This window comes from Gallus gallus, chromosome 5 (assembly GCF_016699485.2).
Source record: "Gallus gallus isolate bGalGal1 chromosome 5, bGalGal1.mat.broiler.GRCg7b, whole genome shotgun sequence".
Taxonomy (NCBI): domain Eukaryota; kingdom Metazoa; phylum Chordata; class Aves; order Galliformes; family Phasianidae; genus Gallus; species Gallus gallus.
In genome coordinates, this window is record NC_052536.1 from 2,060,667 (window position 1) to 2,082,555 (window position 21,889).

The 21,889-nt window shown below is 43.2% G+C and overlaps 1 protein-coding gene across 15 annotated transcripts in view; it reads left to right on the forward strand.

Moving 5' to 3' along the window:
• The window catches only part of NAV2 (neuron navigator 2), a 306,190-nt gene that overhangs the window by 142,622 nt on the left and 141,679 nt on the right, over positions 1-21,889 (forward strand). For 12 of the 15 annotated variants that reach the window (XM_015286245.4, XM_015286247.4, XM_015286248.4 and 9 more), the window contains one exon: positions 18,897-19,014. In XM_015286245.4, the coding sequence (XP_015141731.1) occupies positions 18,897-19,014 (118 nt within the window). Of the gene's footprint in view, positions 1-3,010; positions 3,097-14,701; positions 14,847-18,896; positions 19,015-21,889 lie in introns of those variants that run through there. The other 3 variants (XM_004941324.5, XM_040701520.2, XM_015286246.4) reach the window with 2 other exon arrangements.

Genomic DNA, 21,889 nt, shown 5'->3' on the forward strand with positions numbered 1-21,889 from the left:
GGAGGAAGGCAGGTCAAAGTGTGTCAAAAAAAAGTGACCTGGCCCGAAGGGTATAGAATTGCCAAGCCAACATAAAAAAAAAAGACTGAATTGGCAGCTCCTAATTTCTAAAACACAGTTCTTTGCATGGGGGTTCTCATTTAATCCCATACTCATTTTAGGAGTACTGAGCAGTGGGTAAGAGGACAATAAATGTGATATGATGATTCAGTCTAACCTCCTCTATAAAACACTCCACTTTACTTCTCCTGAATAACTTCCATTTTTTAACTTGTGTTATAATCTCTTATTTGCCCATATTCTTCTTGGAAAGATGGAGCAGGCTGAGCTTTTTGATTCTGCTCCTGTGCTATGCATTTTCTAGTCCTCATGTCATTCATGTGGCTCTTCTCTGAAGCCTCTCCAAAAGTTAGTAATCCCATTGAACAGTTGCAAACATACCAGCATTGAATACAGTGGACAACAAAGCCTGTTCCTGTTGGATAACCACCTGCTCTTTGCACATCCCCACGTCTTCACTGAATTCATGGAAAATGCTTTGCTCTGTGACGTTCTCAGTCACATTGTTACAGGTTTGTATTTGTCATATTGGAATACCTCTTCATGGCTATTGTCTGCATACGTGAGGTTCTTTAACAGTGATTTTCTCCCATTAATTATGTGCCACCCCCAAATTTTGTGAATGTTCTGTGGCCTCTCGCTTGGTAAAGCAGGACCTAAAATGACTGCTGTGTAGCTCAGTCAGGCTGCTTGTTTTCCTAATGATAATTTCCATTTATGCTGTACTTTCGAAGTGGTTGGCTCACTTTCAGCACAGCTGACGTATGTCTCTCGGTGTGTCATCAGAGACGAAGGCAAGTGCCTGGCAGAACTCTTCCTTGTGATTAAAAAGCAAAAGTAACGGTAAGTACAAGTGTGACTTTGTTTGATGGCTGTGGAGCAAGCTGTTAGCACCCCTATTTTTCATAGACAAACAATGCCTTATTAGTTACCGGATTTCCCTAAGTGTTCTTTATAGTAAAGTGTTTCATGAACAATGACTGTATGAACTGAATTCATTCATAATGTCTCCAACACCTGTTTCCTCCTGGTTTTTTTTTCTTTTTTTTTTTTCCCAGCAGCACTATTTGGACAACACAGGGAGCCAGGACTGGGTCTCAGTAGTGCTGGGTGTGCTGCAGACCCACATGTTCCTCTGTCATTGAGGGCTCACAAGTGAATAACAGGATTGTTGAGCACATTACTAGGGATATTTGGATGCCTTTCATGAAGGTCTCACTTAGCTCTAGGTTAACTAATATTTTCTCCATCTCTTTTATTCTGCCAGGGGAGCCTAAAGGAAAGAGGTGGATGAAAGGCAGCTCCATTCTTACTTTTCAATAGAAGAAATAATGCCAGTTACACCTGGTAATGCTATGGGGATGCTGCAGATCTTCATCCCAAACTGAGACTGAGTTAGGAAAGTCCATGAAGTAAAAAAATTCTAAAAGAAGCACTGTTTTTAATGAATGTTTTTAATTTTAACAGTAATCTGGAGGCACAGAACTTATACTCTCTAGCCTCAGAGGAGCTTTGCTTTGTTGTAGGAATATTTCAGACTGATGAAGTGAGAGCATCTTTGCCCATACTCAGTGTGCTCAGTTGACCTGTAAGGGGATAATGTGGGAAAACACTGGAGCTGAATTTGGCTACCCAGCATGGCAGAGCAAACCATGAACAGCCCGTCAGAGGCTTAGGATGTGTCTGAGCCTACCTTCCATGGGAAGGCCTGGTGATGTTCGCACTTTGTCAGCATCCTGGGAGGGACACATTCAAACTCAGCTAGTAGAGAACAGCCCCTGTGAGCTCTGGTGAGATGCTCTGACATAATTCTTTCACAAATCCTCTTGGCTTCGCGTCCAGGCAGTGCATTCATTCAGTCACTCATTCATGGCTTTGTCAGCAGGTCATTGTGTGAGCCCGCAACCCTCCTGGTGACCATACCTCTTCTGTGGCAGCCCTTCCCCTGCGCTGAATGCAGTACGAGTGACCTTTCAGTGGGGTGCCTGCTCGTGTGGGGGCTGACTGGGAAGAGGTTGCTGTGCTCTGGGCCGTGTTGGCATGAAGAGAAATAACAAGAGTTCTTTATTCTCAGGAAAGGATTGGAGTTTTGCTTCCATAGTTCAAATGTAACCTGTCAATGTAAAGTGTTAAACTCTTTCAACGTGTAGCTCTTTCTCCATACATAGCTAGTCAAGCTGCCAAAGTTGGTAGGGGAATTTTTTTGCAGTGAAGGAAGATGGTTATTGCTTGTTTCAATAATTACTGCTTTTTACTCAAACGAATGAAAAAACAGAGTAACAGCTACAGGCTTAGGGAGTGCAGTCCAAGTCAGAAGCATCACTGATAGGGACAAGACTTCAGTAAGGCTTTTGCAGATGCTTAATTACTGCAGCTTCAATACAGAAAATGTGGTGTAGTGCAGCACTTGTTGCCAGTGCAGCCCTTCTGGATATTCAAAATACTCCTACTGATCTCCTGAGACGCGATGTTGGTGCTTCTGACGTTGATCCGTGGTGTTCCACGTGTTGAATCACTTCTCCGTTTCTCCCTTTCCCTCTATGTAGCCGTTTCCCATTCAGCAAATGAGGTATGAACGGAGATCCAAGCGGCAGCAGCCGGGGTTGCACTAAAAGCTGATAAAGACTGCTGTACCCTTAACAAACTTCGGAGAAATCCCTTGCGGTTCTCTGCCGTGCCTCAGACCGTTCCTTTGCGCTCTGGCACCCACAAAGCCGCAGCTTGCTCAGAGCTCTGCACGCTTACCGGAGCGGCCGCCCACTGGGAGAAGCATTGGCTTTCAGCTCCCTCCCGCGCCGACTTTCCAAGCTCCCCAACCCCCGCGGGGCTGAGGGAGCCCCTTCCCCAGCGAGGAGGGGCTGCGTCCTCCCAGAGAGAGCGCAGGGCTGGGCTGACCCCGCGGCATGGCCGGCCCCCACCTGTGCGCTGCAGGCGGAGCGGGGCGTGCAGCGGGTGCTGCGCTGCCGCAGGTGCTCAGCTGCGGACATGAGCGCGATGCTGTGGCGCTGGGAGCACAACACCACCACCATGAAGCTGGTAAGGATTTCCAAACAAAGCATTTCCGAGCCTGAGCGTATTGTTGGATGGTGAAATTCCGGTTTCTATGGAGACCGCAGGCATTTGGACAGCACTTTTCTTTTCGTGTTAGGAAGTGGGAGCTTTGTCCAGGCGAGGTAGCCCTCCTGTAAGTAAGGAAACAGCCGGGCTGAGGCTGCTGGGTCTGCTGCTGGGTCTGCTGCTCCGCAGCTCGTCCTTCAGGCTGCTTTAGGTTCTTCTGCATGTTTAATCTGTTTTTATGCCTATTTGTAAGCCAGAGCCGAAATGCAGATTGCATGGATAGCTCTCTCCTCACCTCCTGTTATCTGTCTCTTTTGCACTTCCTTCCTGAAAAGTTTCCCCTCTCTTTCGGTTGTGCTAGAATAATTCTATTGTCTGTCAATGGAGAGCATTTTGGGGTTCTGTTTGTTGGGTGATTTAATTCCAAATTCCTGATATTTCTTCCCAGAGAAGTTAAACAAACAAACAAACAAAAAAACCCGCTCCCTATGGCTAGAAAGTGTGTGCTTTCCCTGTTCCTTCAGTGGAAGTGAGACCGGGAAGCCCACACCTGCCCGTCTGCTTGAATTGCCATCCACAGCAAGATTTAAACCCAGCTCCAAACTCAAGGAGCCTTCTTTGGAGCAGCAACCCCTGCAGCGGGCGGGCTGCAGAGCAGTGCCTGCCTCAGACTGCGCTGCGCTGCTCTCCCTCTCTCTGGCAGGTTGTTCAAACAATGAAGATTACAGCTTGATGCGGTTTTGATAGGAAAGAATTTCCTGAGAAATTTCTAATGGAAAGCATGGATTTATTACAGCTCTGATCTGAAATCCATGCGGGAGGCAGAGGTGCCCGGTACCTCTTGATGTCAGGCTCTACAATCGTAAAAATGTGTGGTCATTTAACAACCTCTGTTTTCAAGTTTTTTCATGCAACGGATGATGTGATAAACATATCTTGTTTAAGGAGCAGTCTGTTCTTAGTAGACAGACGGCTCTTTGCACAGGATCAGATATTTCACGCATGAGTACCTGTGGGAATAATGAGCTGGGAGCTGACAGTGGAAATATGCAGTATGGTGTGGGGGCTGCCCAGGCCTGGCTCCAGCAGCGGCCAAGTCCTGGGGAAGGGCGTTGCAGGGAGCCCCACTGCCTCCCTTTCACATGCGAGGTGAGATCTCTTTGGGAAGCAGCAGAGCTGTGTGCACAGGTGTATTACAAGTCTTCACATGCGCATTGGTTTTTACACCGCGTGTGAATGGGCTTGACCAACAAGATCAGCACCTGTAGGAACCTTGCATTTTAAAGAGAACAAAATGCAAACCCAGCAACCTGGCAGCTGCTGGCACTTGCAAGCAAACAGCAGCAGGGTGAGGCAGGACAGAAGGTGAACTCGTAGTGTTCAAGTTACTCACTGCAGTGCTGTGCCCGACTGGCAGATGGAGAAGTGGGGAAACCCATACCAGCCTCCTCTCCCTGTATGCCACAGGGCAGCTGTTGCCTCATAATTTGGGAATGGTGGAGCTGGTCAGGCTGGCAGCCACTTGGTGGGGCTTTGCTTAAGATTCGCAGTTGAGGGGTTATTTCATTGTTGCACTGTAGAGCTGTTTAGGGAGCAGTGGATAAATCCCTCTGTCTTCTGTTGTCACAGAGTACCCAGATGCCTGGTTCAGCAAGGGTTTTTCAGATACGTTTGTAAGGATCAGGATCTTGCCTTAGCAGTAGAATGCAAAAACAGTTCTCTAACTCTGTTCAAAACAAAGCATGGCTTTACTCCTCCTCCAGAATACTGTCCATGACTCATTTGGAGGAGTGACAGCCTAGTATCACACGGAGGTGTAATAAAACAGGTACCGTTGTTGTTCGTGTGTTTGCTTTTGTTTTATAAAGAAGGTTTCAAGGGCATTCTGACATTTAGGGCAGACACGTCTTCATTACTTGAAGCCAAGAGGACTTAGCATTAACTGCTTGAAAACATAGCATGAGAGGGCCTTCATCAGGTCTAGCTCTGATTAGGTTATTAAAAATGGGGCTCACCACTTCTGTGGGTGTAGAAAAGGGTTCTCAATACAGTAACTGCCTTCATGGCCAGCACTTCATTTCAGGCACTTCATCTGTTAATTCAGCTTGGGAATCAAGTTGAGGGCACCTGAAAGACAGACAGGCAGGGAAGACAAACAGTGCATCTGTTGAAGAGGGGTAACCAGAGCCTGGAGATTGCTGTCTGTTCTTTACAGAGGTTTTTAAGGGTAACTTTGGTTATTTCAGTTGTTTAAAATCATTGGGGTTGGAAGCCACCTCTGGGAGGGCCAACCCTTTGCTACAAGCAGGGTACTCTTGGCTTACCTACTTAATACAAGATTGCTTTGATGACTGGATTTCTTTCCTGGGGAACCCTGATGGTCTTCTTGTCAGTTTCACTAGAGCATATTACTGTTCTCCCTGAGTGTTCAGAGCAAGATACCTGTTTGCTGATAGGCTGTGCCCATTTCCTGAAGCATTGCCATCTCTCAGGAGAAAAAGGTGGAGTTTGTGTGGTTCACCCCTCCTCGTAGCAGCTTACGTGTGCAAGGCTACCTGCAGGCTGCTTTTACACCAGAGTTCCTCATTGCGGAGCCAATGAGCCCCTAAAAACAAATGCTTTCACCTGATTTTCTTCCTGTTTGACAGTTGACACCAGCAAAAGAAAATTTCAAAATGTAGCTTGATGCCTTCCTCTGTCTCTTTTTTTGTTTGTTTGTTTAACCATAATGAGTCAGCTACACACCTTATGCAAACAGTTATTTTTTTTAAATGTTACCTGTCCCACTCACTGTTTTATGGCTTTGAGAGTTTGCAAGGGGTTAATACCTTGTTTTTTGCAGTGATTGAAGATTGCTGTAAAAAGTGTGTCATCTTTCCTCCATATGCGAATTTTAAGTCGTCCTGGGTTTGAGCAGCCCCCAGCCTTGTAGCATGTGAATATACCTCTGAAATCTGAGAGGTCTGTAGCCCTTTTACAAGCTCTGTGTTGCATAGATTCTAATTTTCAAAGCAGTAAACAGATTGTCTTGGTGTGGATGTGTATTAAGTGTAAACCCAATCAGTGTCTCATCCGTATTGGAAAGACAGAGATGTGAACATGAGCGTTTGGGCTGAGAGGAGGTAGGTTTTCTCATCTATGTCCTTGCACAGGTAAGGATCCTCAGTGGTAGGGTCAGGGAGAGTTGTTCCTGCTGAGGATCAGAGGGTGCAGGGAGGTGGTGGGCCAGGTCTTCGTTCTGTTTCCTGTAGGAAGAATCGCCTCCCTCACCCTGCTGGCCATGCGTCTTTTGATGCAGCCCAAGATACAGTTGGCTTGCTAGGCTGCAAGAAGCATGCTGCTGGTTCATGTTCAGCTGCCATCCACCAGTACACCAGAGTCTTTTTCTTCTGGGCTCTGCTCCATTCTTACACCCCCTAGCTTGTACTGACAGCAGCGGTTGCCGCGACCCAGGTGCAAGACCTTGCACTTGGCTTTGCTGAACCTCATTGCCGTTGACCACCACCCCTGGGATGTGATCTTGCAAACAGTTCCTCGTCCATCAAAATGAGTGTTAAAAGATTTATCGCTATGTATAAAATTTCTATCCTAGTTTACACGTGGCTTCCCCTTCTATTAAATATTTTCCTTCAATGCTCTTATCTCACTGTGCCTTCTGGACTAATGTGTAGAGTACAGCAAAGCAAACGTACTTGTTTGGAAGAAACATTTCATTCTGGAAGAGATTTTCAAGTGCTTAAGTTAAAAACTGCAAGAGAAGAATTGCCTGGGATGGTGAGAGGTTTGAAAAGTTGTGATGTCAATAGACCTATTTTTGTTAGCTGACTTAGCTATACTTTTCACTGAGGAAAAGAGTCACTGCAGTTCCCTCAGCTTTTCCTATGTGTGTTAGTGACTTACAAGCAGTTTATTTGAATCATGTTGTAGTAGTATCTTGCAGCTGATAATTGACTTGATGTTGGAACTGGACCACGGCAAATCACAGAGCTTTTCCAAGCTAAAATGTTTGGAACCTGAGCCCATAGACAGATGTGTAGATGAAAGGTTTAGCGTTCAGCTCTTTACAAAGGTTGAAATAAATAGCAAAGTGCAATTCTTTGTTCCATAGGCTGGGATCTTTCTGAAAGATATTACTGCACATAATCACGCATTTCCCATGCGTCTATTTAGTCACAGTTAAATGTTTGTCCACATGAATGCTTGCAAGCATACAGCATGTTAAAAGGACACATGCTGCTTTTTCCTGAGGAGGATCAGCCAAGAAATGGCTGCAAGGCTATGAACTGCAGTGTCATAAGATTGTGGGATTGTGGGAAAGGTGTTAGGAAAGGTCTTTATCATAGAGATAAGGAGATATTATTGCAGCAGAGCTGCCAGGGAGCAGAGGTAACCTTGTATGGAGTATTACACACAACTGTGATACCCCTTATGAAAGATCAATTCAAAGAAACGAGGTCCATTGGGTTGAAAGAACAGCCTGTTTTCTTGTCTCTTAAGCACTTGGGGTTGGAAGAGACCTTGAAGTATATAGGCATTCAGGTATTATATAAATGTTAAAAATACACAGTTATATTAAGCAGAATTATTTAAGCAAGAAGTTGATGTCATTGCAGGACTCACAGGAAGAAACTGGAAGACAGTTTTAATAACATCCAAATGCTTGAATGTGCATAACATACAGCTTATAAAAACAGTTGTATCACATTTCACTGTGGATATCATTAAAAAAGTCACATGAGGAACTTCAGATCTGCGAATCTAAAAGTGCGTGTAGGTGCTATACACTGCGTATTTTAGGCTTTCTGAAATCTTCCCAATTACTCTGTCTTCCTTAATTTAGAATTCGAGTGTAGAGATTTGAGCCTCATTAAATCTTGTTCTGTGATTGTGGCTGGAAAGAGGATTGGGGTAGGCTAGTCTTCAAAACCCATTCCATTTCTGATACAGGATGCCCTTTGGGAACACGGCTTGATTTTCATTTATTTACTTCTGTCCCTCACAGGACACTGAGGGAAGATTAAAAACTATATCCAATTAAAAAAAAACAAAACTTTATGATTTCTTTTACTCCCCATGGCATGTGTTTTTGTGCTAGTTCTTCCTTTTTGTAGAACACAGAGGGATAGGTGCAGATGGTGGGTGTTTGATGGGATGTTAGGTGGAGGGATTTTCTTTTAGAAATCCATGTCAGACGTTACGGTTGCAGACTACTGATTAATGTAATGTTGTCGTTGTGTTCATAGATGTGAAACGTTAAAGCAAATTGGCATGCATTTTCTTGCTCTCTGTGGACGGTGGTCCCAAAACTTTGCTCCAGTATCATCTGCTTTGACATACGCACAGCCTATTCATATGCATTTGTGGCATTTTTACTGACGTGTCTGCTAGCTGTTCTATTCCTTTTCCAGGACGTTCCCAGGCAAAGAACATCTTAATGTGTGATGTTTAAATAAACTGAAGTTTATTTCACTTTTCTATAGTTCTGTAATTTCTCAAGTCCTCAACCCTACAGCAGGTCCCACAGGTAGGCATCCAGCTGGGTCTTGAGTATCTCCATAGAAGGAGATGGCACAACCTCTCTGGGCAGCCTATTCCAGTGCTCTGTCACCCTTGCCGTATTTGCCATTCCCTTTCAATAAGCTTTTCAGTGTATTTATTTGTCATAAAGAATCTGCTGCTTCATTTTTGAAACGGGCACAGTTTTATTTGGAGAATATAACAAATTCCTTGTAGAGATTATCTGGGCAGTTACTGGATTTTGTTGTAATGATCCTAATCCTGTTATCCAAGGAAAATGAGCCCATGTAACTTTTGTTCAGTATTTTGATAGGATAATTGCTATGGAAGTGAAGGAGGGAAGATGGTTTTGGTGAGGGAAGGCAAAATTGGACTACCACTGGATTCAATACAGAGTGTATGTAACCTCAGCATTTTCAAGAAATTACTTGAATTCTGGCTTTGTTTGGTCAGAGCCATGCAGCTGTTACCTTGTTCTTCTGAGCTCTGATACATATTTCTCAGTTTTGAAGGTGGAAATATCTGTTGTTTGGTTTTGGTTTATTATTATAAGCCATTCCGTTGGAAGTTTACATTAGGAGAAGTTCCGCCGTATATAGGCTATAAGGATCTCTAGAGGATGAGATGTTTGGAGACTTGGTCTGTTCTGGCCTAATGTTTTGTTTTCAAGACTAAATATGAATTTAGAAGGGAAATTTGGGGCATTTAGAAAAGCATTATTTTGATCTCTAGTCTATACTGTTCAACTGAGACCCCAGCTGTGTTGTACAATGTGCCTCTGCAACACAAGTGTGTAGTATGAATGTGTTGAAGGAGCATTACCTAGATAAGACCCAGGCTGAGAAGGGTGATGGGCATAGTGAAATGAGAACATTGCTTCAGAGATAGAATCATAGAATCATGGAATCACTAAGGTTGGAAAAGACCCACAGGATCATCCAGTCCAACCATTCACCAATGGTTCTCGCTAAACCATGTCCTCAACACAACATCCAAACGCTCTTTGAACACCACCATGGTTGGTGCCTCTACCACCAGATGGGATTCCTTGTGCTCAAGGAATAAGAGGAGGAAGTACACATGGCATTCTGGGCAGCTTACTCATGGAGGTGCTTCTCCTAAGGGTTTCTCTTCAACAACCTGTGTTAAAAATATTGAAATACATCTTGATTTGCTGTTTTCTTTGCTGAGAGAGAAGGAATGCATGCAGTTACGTCTCCTGCTCCCACATCAGTACCTTAAATCTAATTGCATAAAAGCAACAATTTTACTTAGCATTAGGCTTTCTGTCCGTTCTCAGGCAATTTTTGTTTTGTTTTCTAAATAATAAAGATCCTTTAATGTCATGTTGAAGGTAGAGTGATTGCAGGATTGGCTACATGTGCTTAACAATAATGTGAATGAGGCCATGTGTTGGGTTCAGTGTGGTGTCAGCTGTTCATTGCTGATCTTTGACTGGTTAATTTAATGTTCTCTGACATTTGCTCAACAAGCTCACTGTTGTGGGTTTTTTTGCTGACAAGTGATTGCTGATGAATTGACTGATTAGAGAATAAGGGAGACTCAAGATAGCACAAAGCCGTATGCAACACATTTGGGGGCCCGTGGGTCATTTGCTAAATAATGGAAAGGAGAGGGTTGTTTTTAAACCTGTGTAAAAATTACAGGTTTATTATGTTGTTAGACATCTGCTTTACTGGTTAGACAGAACTGATGCTAATTGTGTTTAATTTTGTGGTGGGGGTGGGTGCTGGTGCCAGTCCTAGTAAGCTTGGCTTTGCTAGCATTGAGTTGAAAGGCTCTGTATCAGGCTGAATCAACATTATCCTGATCAGATTCCTTTTGTGGCTGTGGTTGCTTCAGGGTGACCTCATGATCAGAAGCTTGAAAGTGCAAGATTTATGACAGTGTAATGTTAGGTGTAAATAAAGCAAACAAACAACAACAAAAAACAAAACAAAACAAAAAAACACCTTTTTGGCCAACCTGTTGTCAATGGCTTGTATAAAGGTAGCTTTGGGATCCAGAGTGGATGAGCAGAACTGAATTTCTGTAAGGAACTGTTTTCCCTAGCTTCTCTAAATATAAATTTGCCCTATGCAGCAGAGCAGCTGCTGCCTTTGTCAGCTCTTACGTAGTTCAGTGAGAAATTGTCCTTATTGGTCTTTGTCAGAAGGGACAAGTGCGTGCCGCTGTCATGCATGTCTATAACCATCATTCACCACATCAAGGTCCCTTACAGCGATGCCCATGATCTGAGTTGCCCTCGAGTTGGCTTGCAGGGTGCTACCAGCTCTTAGATTTCATTCATGGCTCAACCATCTGCCCATTTGATTCATCTGCTGCAGTCCCAAGTTTTATACTGTGCTCTTCAAGGCCAGGCTGGATGGGACTGTGAGCAACCTGGTCTAGAGGGAGGTTTCCCTGCCTATAGCAGGGCGCTGGGAGTAGATGATCTTAAAGGTCCCTTCCAACCCAAACCATTCTGTGATTCTCTTTAGCCTGAGTACCAAAAATAAATGGCCTCTAACTTAAAATATATGTATGCATGCATGTTTGGGGTTTTTTTTGTGTGTGTTTTGTTTTGTTTTGTTTTTTAAATTATTATCTTTGCTCTGCATTCCTCCAAGCCTTGCTCCAGGCAGAAGAGTAACTCATTTTGTTATGTCCATAACCCTTGTTTCTGTACTGGTAGCTTCTGCCCTCCTGAATGATTACCAGCTATGATTTTTATCTGCAGCGAGGCCAGTGTTCTTGTCTGATGTTGCTTTAAACCATGTTCAGCTTCATGCATACATGCTTCATACATACACCTGCATCCTTTGTGAGCACTTCAATATATATATATAGCATGTACCAACATAAATGTTCTTGTCTGAAGGAGAACTAAGAGAGTTTACAAAATCTAAAGGAAAAAAGTCAAATGTATAATGTCTATGCACCCCTGTAGACTGTTTTGTTCAGTAATTAACAGAAAGCTGTTTAATGGGAATTGGTAAAATCCTTTGTGCTCAAAATAAATGATCTGCCTCTTGACAGTACTGTTAAGGGATGGCGTTCTATATATATTTCTGAATACAATTTCAGGAGCAGAGCAACGATTACTTTCTTTGCTGGAATGATTTTTTTTTTTTTTCTGCTGTGGAAGATTGTTAGAGGTTCCATATGAGAAATTCTGGTGAAAGGCTACAGCATTGATTTTTAATAGCCAGATCAGTGAAAGCAGGGCCTTGAGTCACTTCAGTGAACCTCTCTAATTAGGAGCATGGGATTTGCCGTGGCAGATTATGCCAATGGTTTCCTGAGTCCAGCATCCTGCCTCCAGGATTTTCTGGGTTTGGTGCCCTGCCTGCTTTCCCTAGCCATGTGTTAGGTCAGTGCCCAAGTGAAGAAGCAGAATTTTTCTCTTCATGGTATGCAGATCATTCTTTATCCCAGAGGCAGAGGATGGGTAACCAGAGTCGTCTTGGCCAGCATGTCTGCACATGTCTGCAGGGACAAAGATGGTCATCCTCTTTATATAGACTTAGACTCTGTTTACTTGCAGCTACTTCCTGCTAGGAGAGGAATTTCTTAAACTCTTCATAAATATACAAATGCATTTAAGTAGACTGCAAAGGTATCAGTTTTCATTATGCAGGCTGGTGGAAGAAGGGGTACCATCTTACGTGAGAACTTATTTCCTGTGTTCCCACAGTTTGCTTCATCAGTAGTCGTGCTGCCTTTTTCTGCACATTTTATTTTCATCTGCTGACAAATGTGCAGCTTCAAACCCACCCAGTTGTATTATAACTATATAATTGGCAAATAGATCATTATATCGAGAGTGCTCCAAACCCTTTAAATGGAAGCAGGAGGAACTAAGCTGAAAGCAGGGTCAGCACGGACAATTTAATTTAGGAAGTTAGCAGCCAGTAGAAGATTCAGTTAGATTTCTATCTGTGAAACAGATGGCTGACTGCAAGATAATTACATTAGGTTTATTATATTTGTGGAAATTAATTCAGCACTTTATTTTTTGTTGTTGTTGTTGTTGTTTGGGGGAAAAAAACTCATAAGATTTGGTAGCCTCTCAGCAGGAGCAATTTATGCAGAGCACCATATTCTTCAGTGTAAAATATGGTGAAACCCTGGGGATTGCAGAGTGGGCAGAGAGCTTTTTGCTGTCTCCAAATACCTGATAGGCATAGCAATATAGTAAATGGCAGAACGAAACAGAAATGCTGCCACCTATGGATAACTGGTTGGTAGTATTTTCATATATAAGGATGTTATCTGCAGATATTGTTGGCAGAAACATTTGGGGCCAGATACCTGTGGAGAGTGTCTATGCCTATCTGCCTGTCTACGCAAATATATATGTGTATATTCCTTCTTCCCGAGTGAAAAGTGAAAATAAGGATTTAAAACGCTAGAAATCTGGTATTGGTTTAGCTTTTTCAAAAGCATCTGTCACTTCCTGAACACGTGGCTGCTTATTTTGATGGCTAAATGGGAATGGAACTCTTGCAGTCTTGCTCTGGTTGGGATGCTGAACCCTTCTGAGATTCTTTGCCTTGGTGTGCCCCTTCAGGAGTCAGTCTTTGCCATGCAAATGAAAGCTCTGCTGTCACCAAGTATTTTTCACTATGGTAAGAACGCAGCTTAAAATAAAAAGAAGTCTTTCGGAAGTAGGTCACACCTACGGTTTGCATAGCCCACTGTCCCACTTCTGACAGTGCCCAAGAGCACAAGTGTTGGATGGAGGAGCGTTACAAGCATTTGTAGAACACACACACACACACACACATTTTTTTTAAAAAGATGATTGACCTTTTCTTGTTCTTCTCACTGCCACTAATAACCTTTAGGAAACACGGAAAGAAATACCTAATATTCTGATGCTCAGTGTCAGTACTGTATTCCTGTTCTGAAGAGTTAAATGTGTGGCTAAGCTCCTTCAAAGCAATTGAGCACATCCTTGAAGGAAGTGTGTGGCGAAGAGCTGCTCGGGTTTGGGGCCTGCTTGCTGCTTCTTTGGTCCTTCCATCTCCAGAATTTGCACCCCACTTGCTTGGTGGTTGCAGATTTTCATCCATCTGCTGGTTCCATCCCACTTTCTGCCCTCCCACGTTTCAGAAGGCTCTGCCTTCTCTCCACTTGGCAGCTTTGCCAACTTCAGAAGTCTTGCCTCTCATGAAGCACCCTGGGCACTGAGTTGAGTGAGACTTTACATGAAGAGCAGCAGTGTTGGCTATGGGCTGAGCTCAACCCACTGAGCCAGGGCCAGAGGGAATGCTGTTGTGTCCTTGGCTGGAGTGGGTTAGCATTGGGTCTCAGGAATGTGAGTCAAATGCCAATTTTTGTCATTGCTTAATCCCCACGGCAAATTGCTTTTGTTAATAAGCAAAAAAAGCCTTTGTAATGTTTCTGTCCTCACTACTCAAATCAGATAACTTTAATCTTCACACATTACTAGAAGTTGAAATGATTTATAGTTATATCCCTTTGAGACCAATTTTATTTTCCTTTGCAATTACTACATAACCGTGAGCATTGTTTTGGTAAATTAATCCTAATTTATTTTCTTTTGAAAGCAATCAGGAGAAAATGGGCTAGAGGAATGATTCTGTGCTCAGGGTACTACGAGGCAAGCCAGTTTTGATTTCCTGCCCTTTTCAGCTTTTTTTCTTCCTTACCTTTTCTTTCTCAGAGTCCAGAACAGCAGTTATGGTTTCCTGGGTTGAGCCTGCCCAGAGGAGGTGCTGCTGGAGTCGTGCAGGCTTGTGAGCTGGGTGAAAAAAGCACAGTGAAGCTTTAGGGGCTGCTTGGAACAGCAGGTTCCACTTGACACCTCCTCTGACAGGAGAAAATTACCCTGATCTGGTTGGAAAAGTTCAGAAGACTTGATGGGAGCTAGAAACAAGGCATGCCAAATTTTCTAACCTTGGAACCCTCTGGCTTGGAGGAAGCAGGGCTGGGGGCAAGGAGCTGCAGTGGGATGTAGCCGAGACAGAAATCTGACCACATGCCTGCATGACCCGGGCTAAAATTAACCCCACCACCCTCGCACGCCTCCCCGTGCTTCATCATTTGGCTGCAGACCACTTGAGAAGGAAGAGTGAGCTGGGCTCCAGCAGCATGCGTTTGCGTTAATTATGCCAATAAGCAGTATGAACTTGCAGATCCCTGCTCGTGGGAGAAGTAAAGTTTCCTGTGATCATTACAAAACAGTAAGCAGATCCTGGCTCCTTAACCACAGCAGCCGCTCAGCAGCGCTCTGACTTCAGCCTCAGATGTGATTTTTCCCTTTCTTCCTCAGCTTCTTAGGACTTGCAGTGGTTTTTCTTCGGAGCACAAATCTGTCACCTCTTCAGATAAGCCCCTTTTCTGTTGCTGTTTGTGTGTGGCAGTAGATGTAGCCAGGGTGATTTCACGTATAAGAACTGTGATGGGGGGAATAGCTTGGCGTGCGCCTTAGGTGTCATCTTAGCAAAAAACAGTACATGGCTAAAAAAGTAGGACTTTGGTTTCTCTTGTTCTCTGAGGTCAATTGCTTTCTCTTGGCCTGAGGTGAAGTGGGTTTTCCCATTGTAGCCAAGCAGGACTCGGGTTGGGCGATCAGCTCCGTCACCAACCCCGCTTCACCTTTGAATGTGCCCTTCTGGACTCACTTTGGGAGTTCTAACATATGTGAATGCAGTCAGTTTTGGGGATTCACGATTTAAAGCATGGGGGAAGGTGGGGAAGGAGCATTCCGGGTTGGGATGCAGCCCACAGGAGCTGTGGATAAGGTGGGATGTGGGTAACAGGAGCATTGAGAGCGGATTTCCCCCTTTTTAATTCTAGACGGCAGTCATCTGCATGAGTATAGCTCTGCCCAGCTGGGAATGAGGCTTTAAAGAGAGGGAAAGTAGTTCTGGGGGTGTTTTCTTAAATTCCCTATTTCTCTATTTAACTTCATGGGGTAGTTAATGTATATACATGTCCCGTAAAGTGTAATAGGCAGTGGAATACCTCCCACAGGCTGGCTAATAATTCAAAGCTGTTCCAACAAACACGTGTGAGTAGAATCGATCATTTTGTTCCAACTGAAAAAATACAAACGAACCCTGTCTCCCCACTAAGGAGTTGAGACCTGCATTTGTTGCAGCTTTGTTCCCAGTAGCTGACGGTAACTGGAAAGTTGCAGCGCTTTCATTAAGCGTTGGTATTTTAATGGCATCATGTCAGATAGTAATTACTGGCTAACTGTTGTGTTAAATATTGTGTTGGAGCACAGTAAGGGGTGACGTGAGGCTGCAAATCATGTTAGGAGCCCAAAGCTGGGATTTTGTGGCACTGCAGGTGCATTTTTGATGATTTTTACTGTGTTTTTTCCACATATAGCATTGCCATTAGGATCATCTTGGTATGCCGTGTCTATTTTTAGGGCATATTTTCACCCTGTGAACTTCAGTTTGCAACAGCAGAGGCACTGTCCTGTTGGATGTCATTGCTGGGATAGCCCTGCCACTCAGTAATGAAAAACATTGGGTCTAATTAACAGCGGTACACGGTGTCAAAAAGATACGTGCGGTTGTTACCAAACTCTTGTACAAGTGTCTGATTTGTAATAATTATCAGGGGAAAAAGCCATCCAAAAAGTAGTCTGTGTCTGTTTAGTTAGAAACTGGCATGGTGGGAGACCCTGCGGTGAATGGCACTGCCCAGCGCCGGGGTGCACTGGGTGCTGTGTCCCCATCACTGGGACAGGTGGCTGCGGGAAGGAACTCTGTGATTTGAGGTCCCAACATCAGACTGTTGCCATTCGCTCTGCTTTACGGGCTTATAGGTTGATCCCTCCAAGCACAAAGACCGCATGTGGTTCTTGTAGGTGGTCAGGGTTTGTGCTTTGTGCTGTTCTAAGCTCCCCAAGTACATGCTGGTAACTGGGAGCCCTTTGGTTGGGCTTTGTTGCTGTGCGCGGATCTACATGCAGAAGTTCTGCAAAAGAAGCACTGTATATCCTTTCCCTGTTGAGAATCTCAAGGGGGACCACTAAAAGCTGTAGGCTTGGGGTTTGTCTTTGCTTGAAACCTTGCTCACTTTGTACAGCAGTCTTTTAGCCGTGATTCATAATGTGCTGCATAATTCCAAAGTCAATATTTACATGTAATGCCCTTAATTCAAACCTGCTGGGATCCGTGTTTTACCTGTAAGGGTCTAAATTCAAACCTTAGGGATTTTAATAATAATAATAATAACAATCACATAATCACATGGTTTTAATTTGTTTCCAGATAATTGGATTTCTAAGATTATAGAGTGCCAAGGAACAAAATGCTACCCGATAGCTGACAAAACTCCTAACAAAAGCCAGAAGGCAGACCCCAGTTAACCATTAAGCTGACTGGGCTCGGGCACAGAGACCTGCATGGGTCATAATGCCCAAACCATGTCGCTGACTTGGATTTGGTTAACTACAGTAATGAATTGACCTGATTTATTTTTCAGATTGCTTGTTTTGGTGTTTTTTTTAATTAGGAAGCTGTTCAGTGAGCTTGTGACTTGGTGATCTGTCTGCTGGAGATACTGGGGAGCACTCAAAATCCGTGTGTGGAGATAGGAGTAGGTGAATGGAAAGTTTCTCAGCAGTGTTTTCCCAGTTGTTATTATTGCTTTCCCAATTATTTGCCTGGTTGTGAACATTCAAAAACATGATGTCCTTTGAAATGTGTTTGGCGAGTCTAGAAATAGCAACCATTGTATGTTTATTATTTTTTTACTCGCCTGTATGGAAGAGGAAAAAGAAACACGAGGAATCACGTTTATGTAGTACATTACAAAGGCTTAAAAACAAACAGGTTTTGAAAACATCCTGGAAAGTTTCCATAATGAGCTTAATATCTGCCGTAAAAATGAGCAGTGGCCATGAAGAGCTGCTGCAATAGGCATTGGTAGCACTGCATCCACGGGAGTGCTTCAGCATTTGGAAAGAGGCAGCCCAGGGAGTTGGAGGAAGAGTGCATGTTTTGTTTTTCTCAATCTTTTTCCTGTTATAGAAAATGTTTTCTTGTAGGAGGAGGTAGGGAACACAATGGCTGGGTTGCGTGCAGCGTTTTTTTCCTTGTGGTTCTTTCAGTCAGCTGGAGAAGTCCCTCAGGTGTGCTTGGCATGTATTTCATTCACATGGTTCCACTGAGGTATCCCAGTGAGGTTTGTTTATCAGATCCATGCATTGTTGGCACAGGGAGTGCATGCCCCACTGACCTAAAGGTGGGACTAGAGAATAAACAGTGGAAAATAGAATCATCAAGGTTGGGGAAGACCTCTAAGATCCCCCCATCCAACCCCACCATGCCCACTAACCACATCCCTCAGTGCCACATCCCCACAGCTCTGGAACTGCAATGTCTTTATATTTAAAGGTACAATCCTGATATTTAGTGGGTTTCTTTAGTTCTTTGGAATATCGTTTGTATTAACAAGTCTTCTGTTCAGTTGCGTCCTGCACTTAGCAACAGTATGTATTTCTTAAGAGGAATTCCTGTTTGAGTATTTTTCCTCCTTCGTTTAGATAACCTGCCCTGGAAAGGTTTTATGAGCTTCCTGGTGACCTTGGCCAGGCTGTGCTAGTGTGTGGTGAGCGGCTCTTAATGAGAATTAAAGAGGCTTTGACTTGACTGCTTTGTTTGCATAGTTTTCAGATAATGCATTTTAAAATAAACCCCAACAGCTAGAAGTTTGCATGAGAGATTGCAATCAATTTAGAAGGCCTATTTGACCTGTGAGATGGAGCTTACTGAAACTGATGGGTTTTAAGGCTTTTAAAGCTTGTTGAGTAATACAGCAGCGGAGTTACCTTACAGTGGAAATGCTTTGTGCCTGATGTGTACCAAAGTGGCTCGTGGAGAAGGATCTTTAAAACCTCTCAATAGCAGATACGAAGAAGGAGCATCAAAGCTGTTGCTCCAGCTTAACATCACAGCTCACTATGTGATGGTCCACACGGGCTGTGACACGTTTAGAAGTTTACTATAGCTTTATGTGAGCTTTGATGTCAGATTGCTGAATAGGAAAAGCCCTGCTGTAGTAAACTGAATACTTGATTTGCACAATGCCTTGAATTTTAATGGTGTTGACTTGTTTGAAACGGCCAAAAAGCAGCTCTTTAAGATCAGCCTCTCAGACGTGCAGGGACACAAAGAACTGTTCTGTTGGTTTTTTTGGTTTTTGTTTTGTTTTAAAGGTTGATTTTATGACCAACAGATTCCTTTCTTTGTTTGTTTCCTTCCGAATAGATTTACACGGATTGGGCTAATCACTATCTGGCAAAATCTGGCCACAAGAGATTGATAAAGGATCTGCAGCAAGATGTGACCGATGGAGTCTTACTAGCTGAAATAATCCAGGTTGTAGGTGAGTGACTTCCTCTTTTTGTACCATCCCTCTTTTTGTACCAACTGACTCAGAAATACGCTGCCTTATCTCCTATTGCAACACAGCCTGGATTGGGGGGAAGATCCATTGAACTGCATGGAATTAGGTGGATAATTTTTCTCCAGAGACTTTGCTAATTAATTTGATACAGCCTTGTCTTAAAGGGTAGTGGAGAAATATTTGACGTTGCTGATAAAATCTTCTGACACAGCAATATCAATATGTGCAGCTGAATGTTAAAAAAGCAGCTGATGAGGTTTGTTTTTTTTTCTGCCAGGATGTTGTTAGCCTTCACTGTCCCTATTTCCAATACTTCTTTAGTGTTAGTTAGTCTAATTCAGAGATACTGTTGCCAGCCAAACTCCAGCCCAAATGACACTTAAAGGCCAAGCTGGTATTAAGAAGCAGGCATCCTGTAATACGGCGCTAGATGCATGCTGGGATCCTTCCACCTATTTGTGCACCCCAGCAGAACAAAGACACATCCCTTATAGGCACTGGGGTACACTATGTCTGGGTGCTTGGGGAGAGGGCTGCAGTGGTCATGAGATCTCGACCCCATCTCTTGCATTGACATGTTTAGTTAGTTAACCGTGGGGCTAATCTCCCTTGTAACAGGCTGGGTAGATAGAATTTTCAAGATACTCCTAGAATACAAAATTAGCCATGCTGATATCAATAGTTGCCTGCTGTGTTGAACCTTCTGCTTCCAGCTGAGTTTGGATAATCCATATATGCAGTTAGGAAATGGGAAAGAGTACGATTTTTATGTGGAAGAAGAACAAAATATAACGATTTTTCTGATGAGGAAGGTCATTTATCATTAGGACATATCTCAGATAGGAGCTCGGTTTTGCAAAGCCTTTACTTCCCTTGGCTTGCACTAATATTAGTAGATTATGAAGGTCTGAAACAATTTTCTACATTGGCCCCATGTAAAGCTACATATTCTTCCTCCCTTGGGCCTGCATCCTTCATTAGTTCCTTCAGAGAGTCATCCATCTGGTATTTGAGATGCCACAAAACACATGCATGGGCCAATGGAGATTGACGGAATCAGAAAGCCTGCTAATGGGAATTAGGACGACCATTGTTAGAAGCAAACTGACAGATTTGAGATGCAAATGAAGAAGACAGCAGTGAAGTAACAAGACATCAGTGCATGCATATTTATGTGTGTTTGAGAAGCCGTAAACGAGCTAGTTCCCCGATTTAAGGTACAAATCTGTAAACACTATTCTGTGATGAAATCGTGAGGCGTCGTTCCAATTACTCCACTAGAGCTATACTGGAATACAACAACAAAAAGATTTCATTTCTATATGATGCAGAGCAGCAATTGGTCTGTGTAGCGTTCTCCAGACCTGCCAGGCATCTGCGGATGTACAAAACCAGGCCAACCATTGACCGAGTGTTGAAAGGCATTCACACAGAACAATGCTCCTCTCTATATCTATTTCCTTATGTCTGCTTAGCAGGGAAAATTGTTGGGAACCCAGCGGCGGTTAGGTGTTCCTTCCCTTCATCCATACCTAGACACGCTGTGTTAACTCTGATAAAGAGTAAATTTGCCTGAGAACGTGTGTGTAGGAATGCCACCGTCAAAATGTGAACCTGGTTGTGCCGAATATTGGTGAATATAGCTATTTTGTTTGTGAAAACTCTTGTGACGTGCAGATTACTCCCTCTAAAGTGAGCAGTAAACTTGATTCACCTTTACACTTTTTAGCCATTCAGAGCGCTGCCTTGTGGCTCATGTTTAGGGTTAAACACGACACAGTACCAGGTGGAGGTTTTCATTTTCAGAGAATGATTTGCATGTGAAAGAAAGTTCATATTTAAAGGAACTCAGCTGAATCCTTCAAATGAGTAGTGAAGAAAAAGTCGTTTCTATCTGATGTGTATGACCATAGGCACTGCATCTCATTGTCGCAGATGGTGACAGTTTTCACACATGGAAGCAGTTCTAACTGTAACTTGCAAAATGCAGTGTTTTTTTCTAACAAACAAGACTACATACTAAGAAAGCTTCGATGCAGGAGATAGTTTTCATTTTTGTGCTATGCCTTTTTCTGTGTAGAACCATCTATGAAGATACTCACCCCTTTTTGCCATCTGAATGAAGTGTGTGAAGGTTATCCAAAGTCATCAGAATTGATTTGGGTTCAGATATTAATGAGACATTTTTTTCACGTGCTCTCATCTGAGATTTACACTGCAGATGTTGAACCTTGAAATGCGAGTTCCAAAACTGTAAGGATGTGCTAAAACTAAGCCAAGCTGGTAGGATTTTTGCTGCCGATGCTTATGGTGTTGTAATCGTGTAATATTTTAACTGATTAGACATAATCCAAGTCAGATCACATAGAAAAACTGTGCCTTTACGAAGAGGAATGCAGACATGGAGTTACTGTTAAATACTAAATCAGCTAACTAAAAGTAGTTGCAGTGAGAAGTAAAATGCTCACCTCTATGTTGTGCTGGTCGATTGGTACACACTGGTGACAATTTTATCATAATTCATGGCAGACATTACACAAAGGTTCCTTTACTAATATCTGAGTAACCAATCAGGTCAAAATTCGTATGCAAATGTAGGAATTAGACTGCAGAACGTTCATTCATGCATTCAAGAAAAAGTAATGTAATGTCCAAGCCTGTGCCTGAATTACTGAATAATGCTGAATAGTTGCTAACAAAACAATGCATTGTTGTGAAGAGCACAGACTACTTTTGTACAGATGGTTTAACCCAATTTTGTTCTCTGTAATGCTTAGTGAAACACTTTTTATTTCTTCTCATCTTATTTTTTTCATGCTCTTGGAGTGTCACCTGCTGAAGTCTTTTTCTCCAC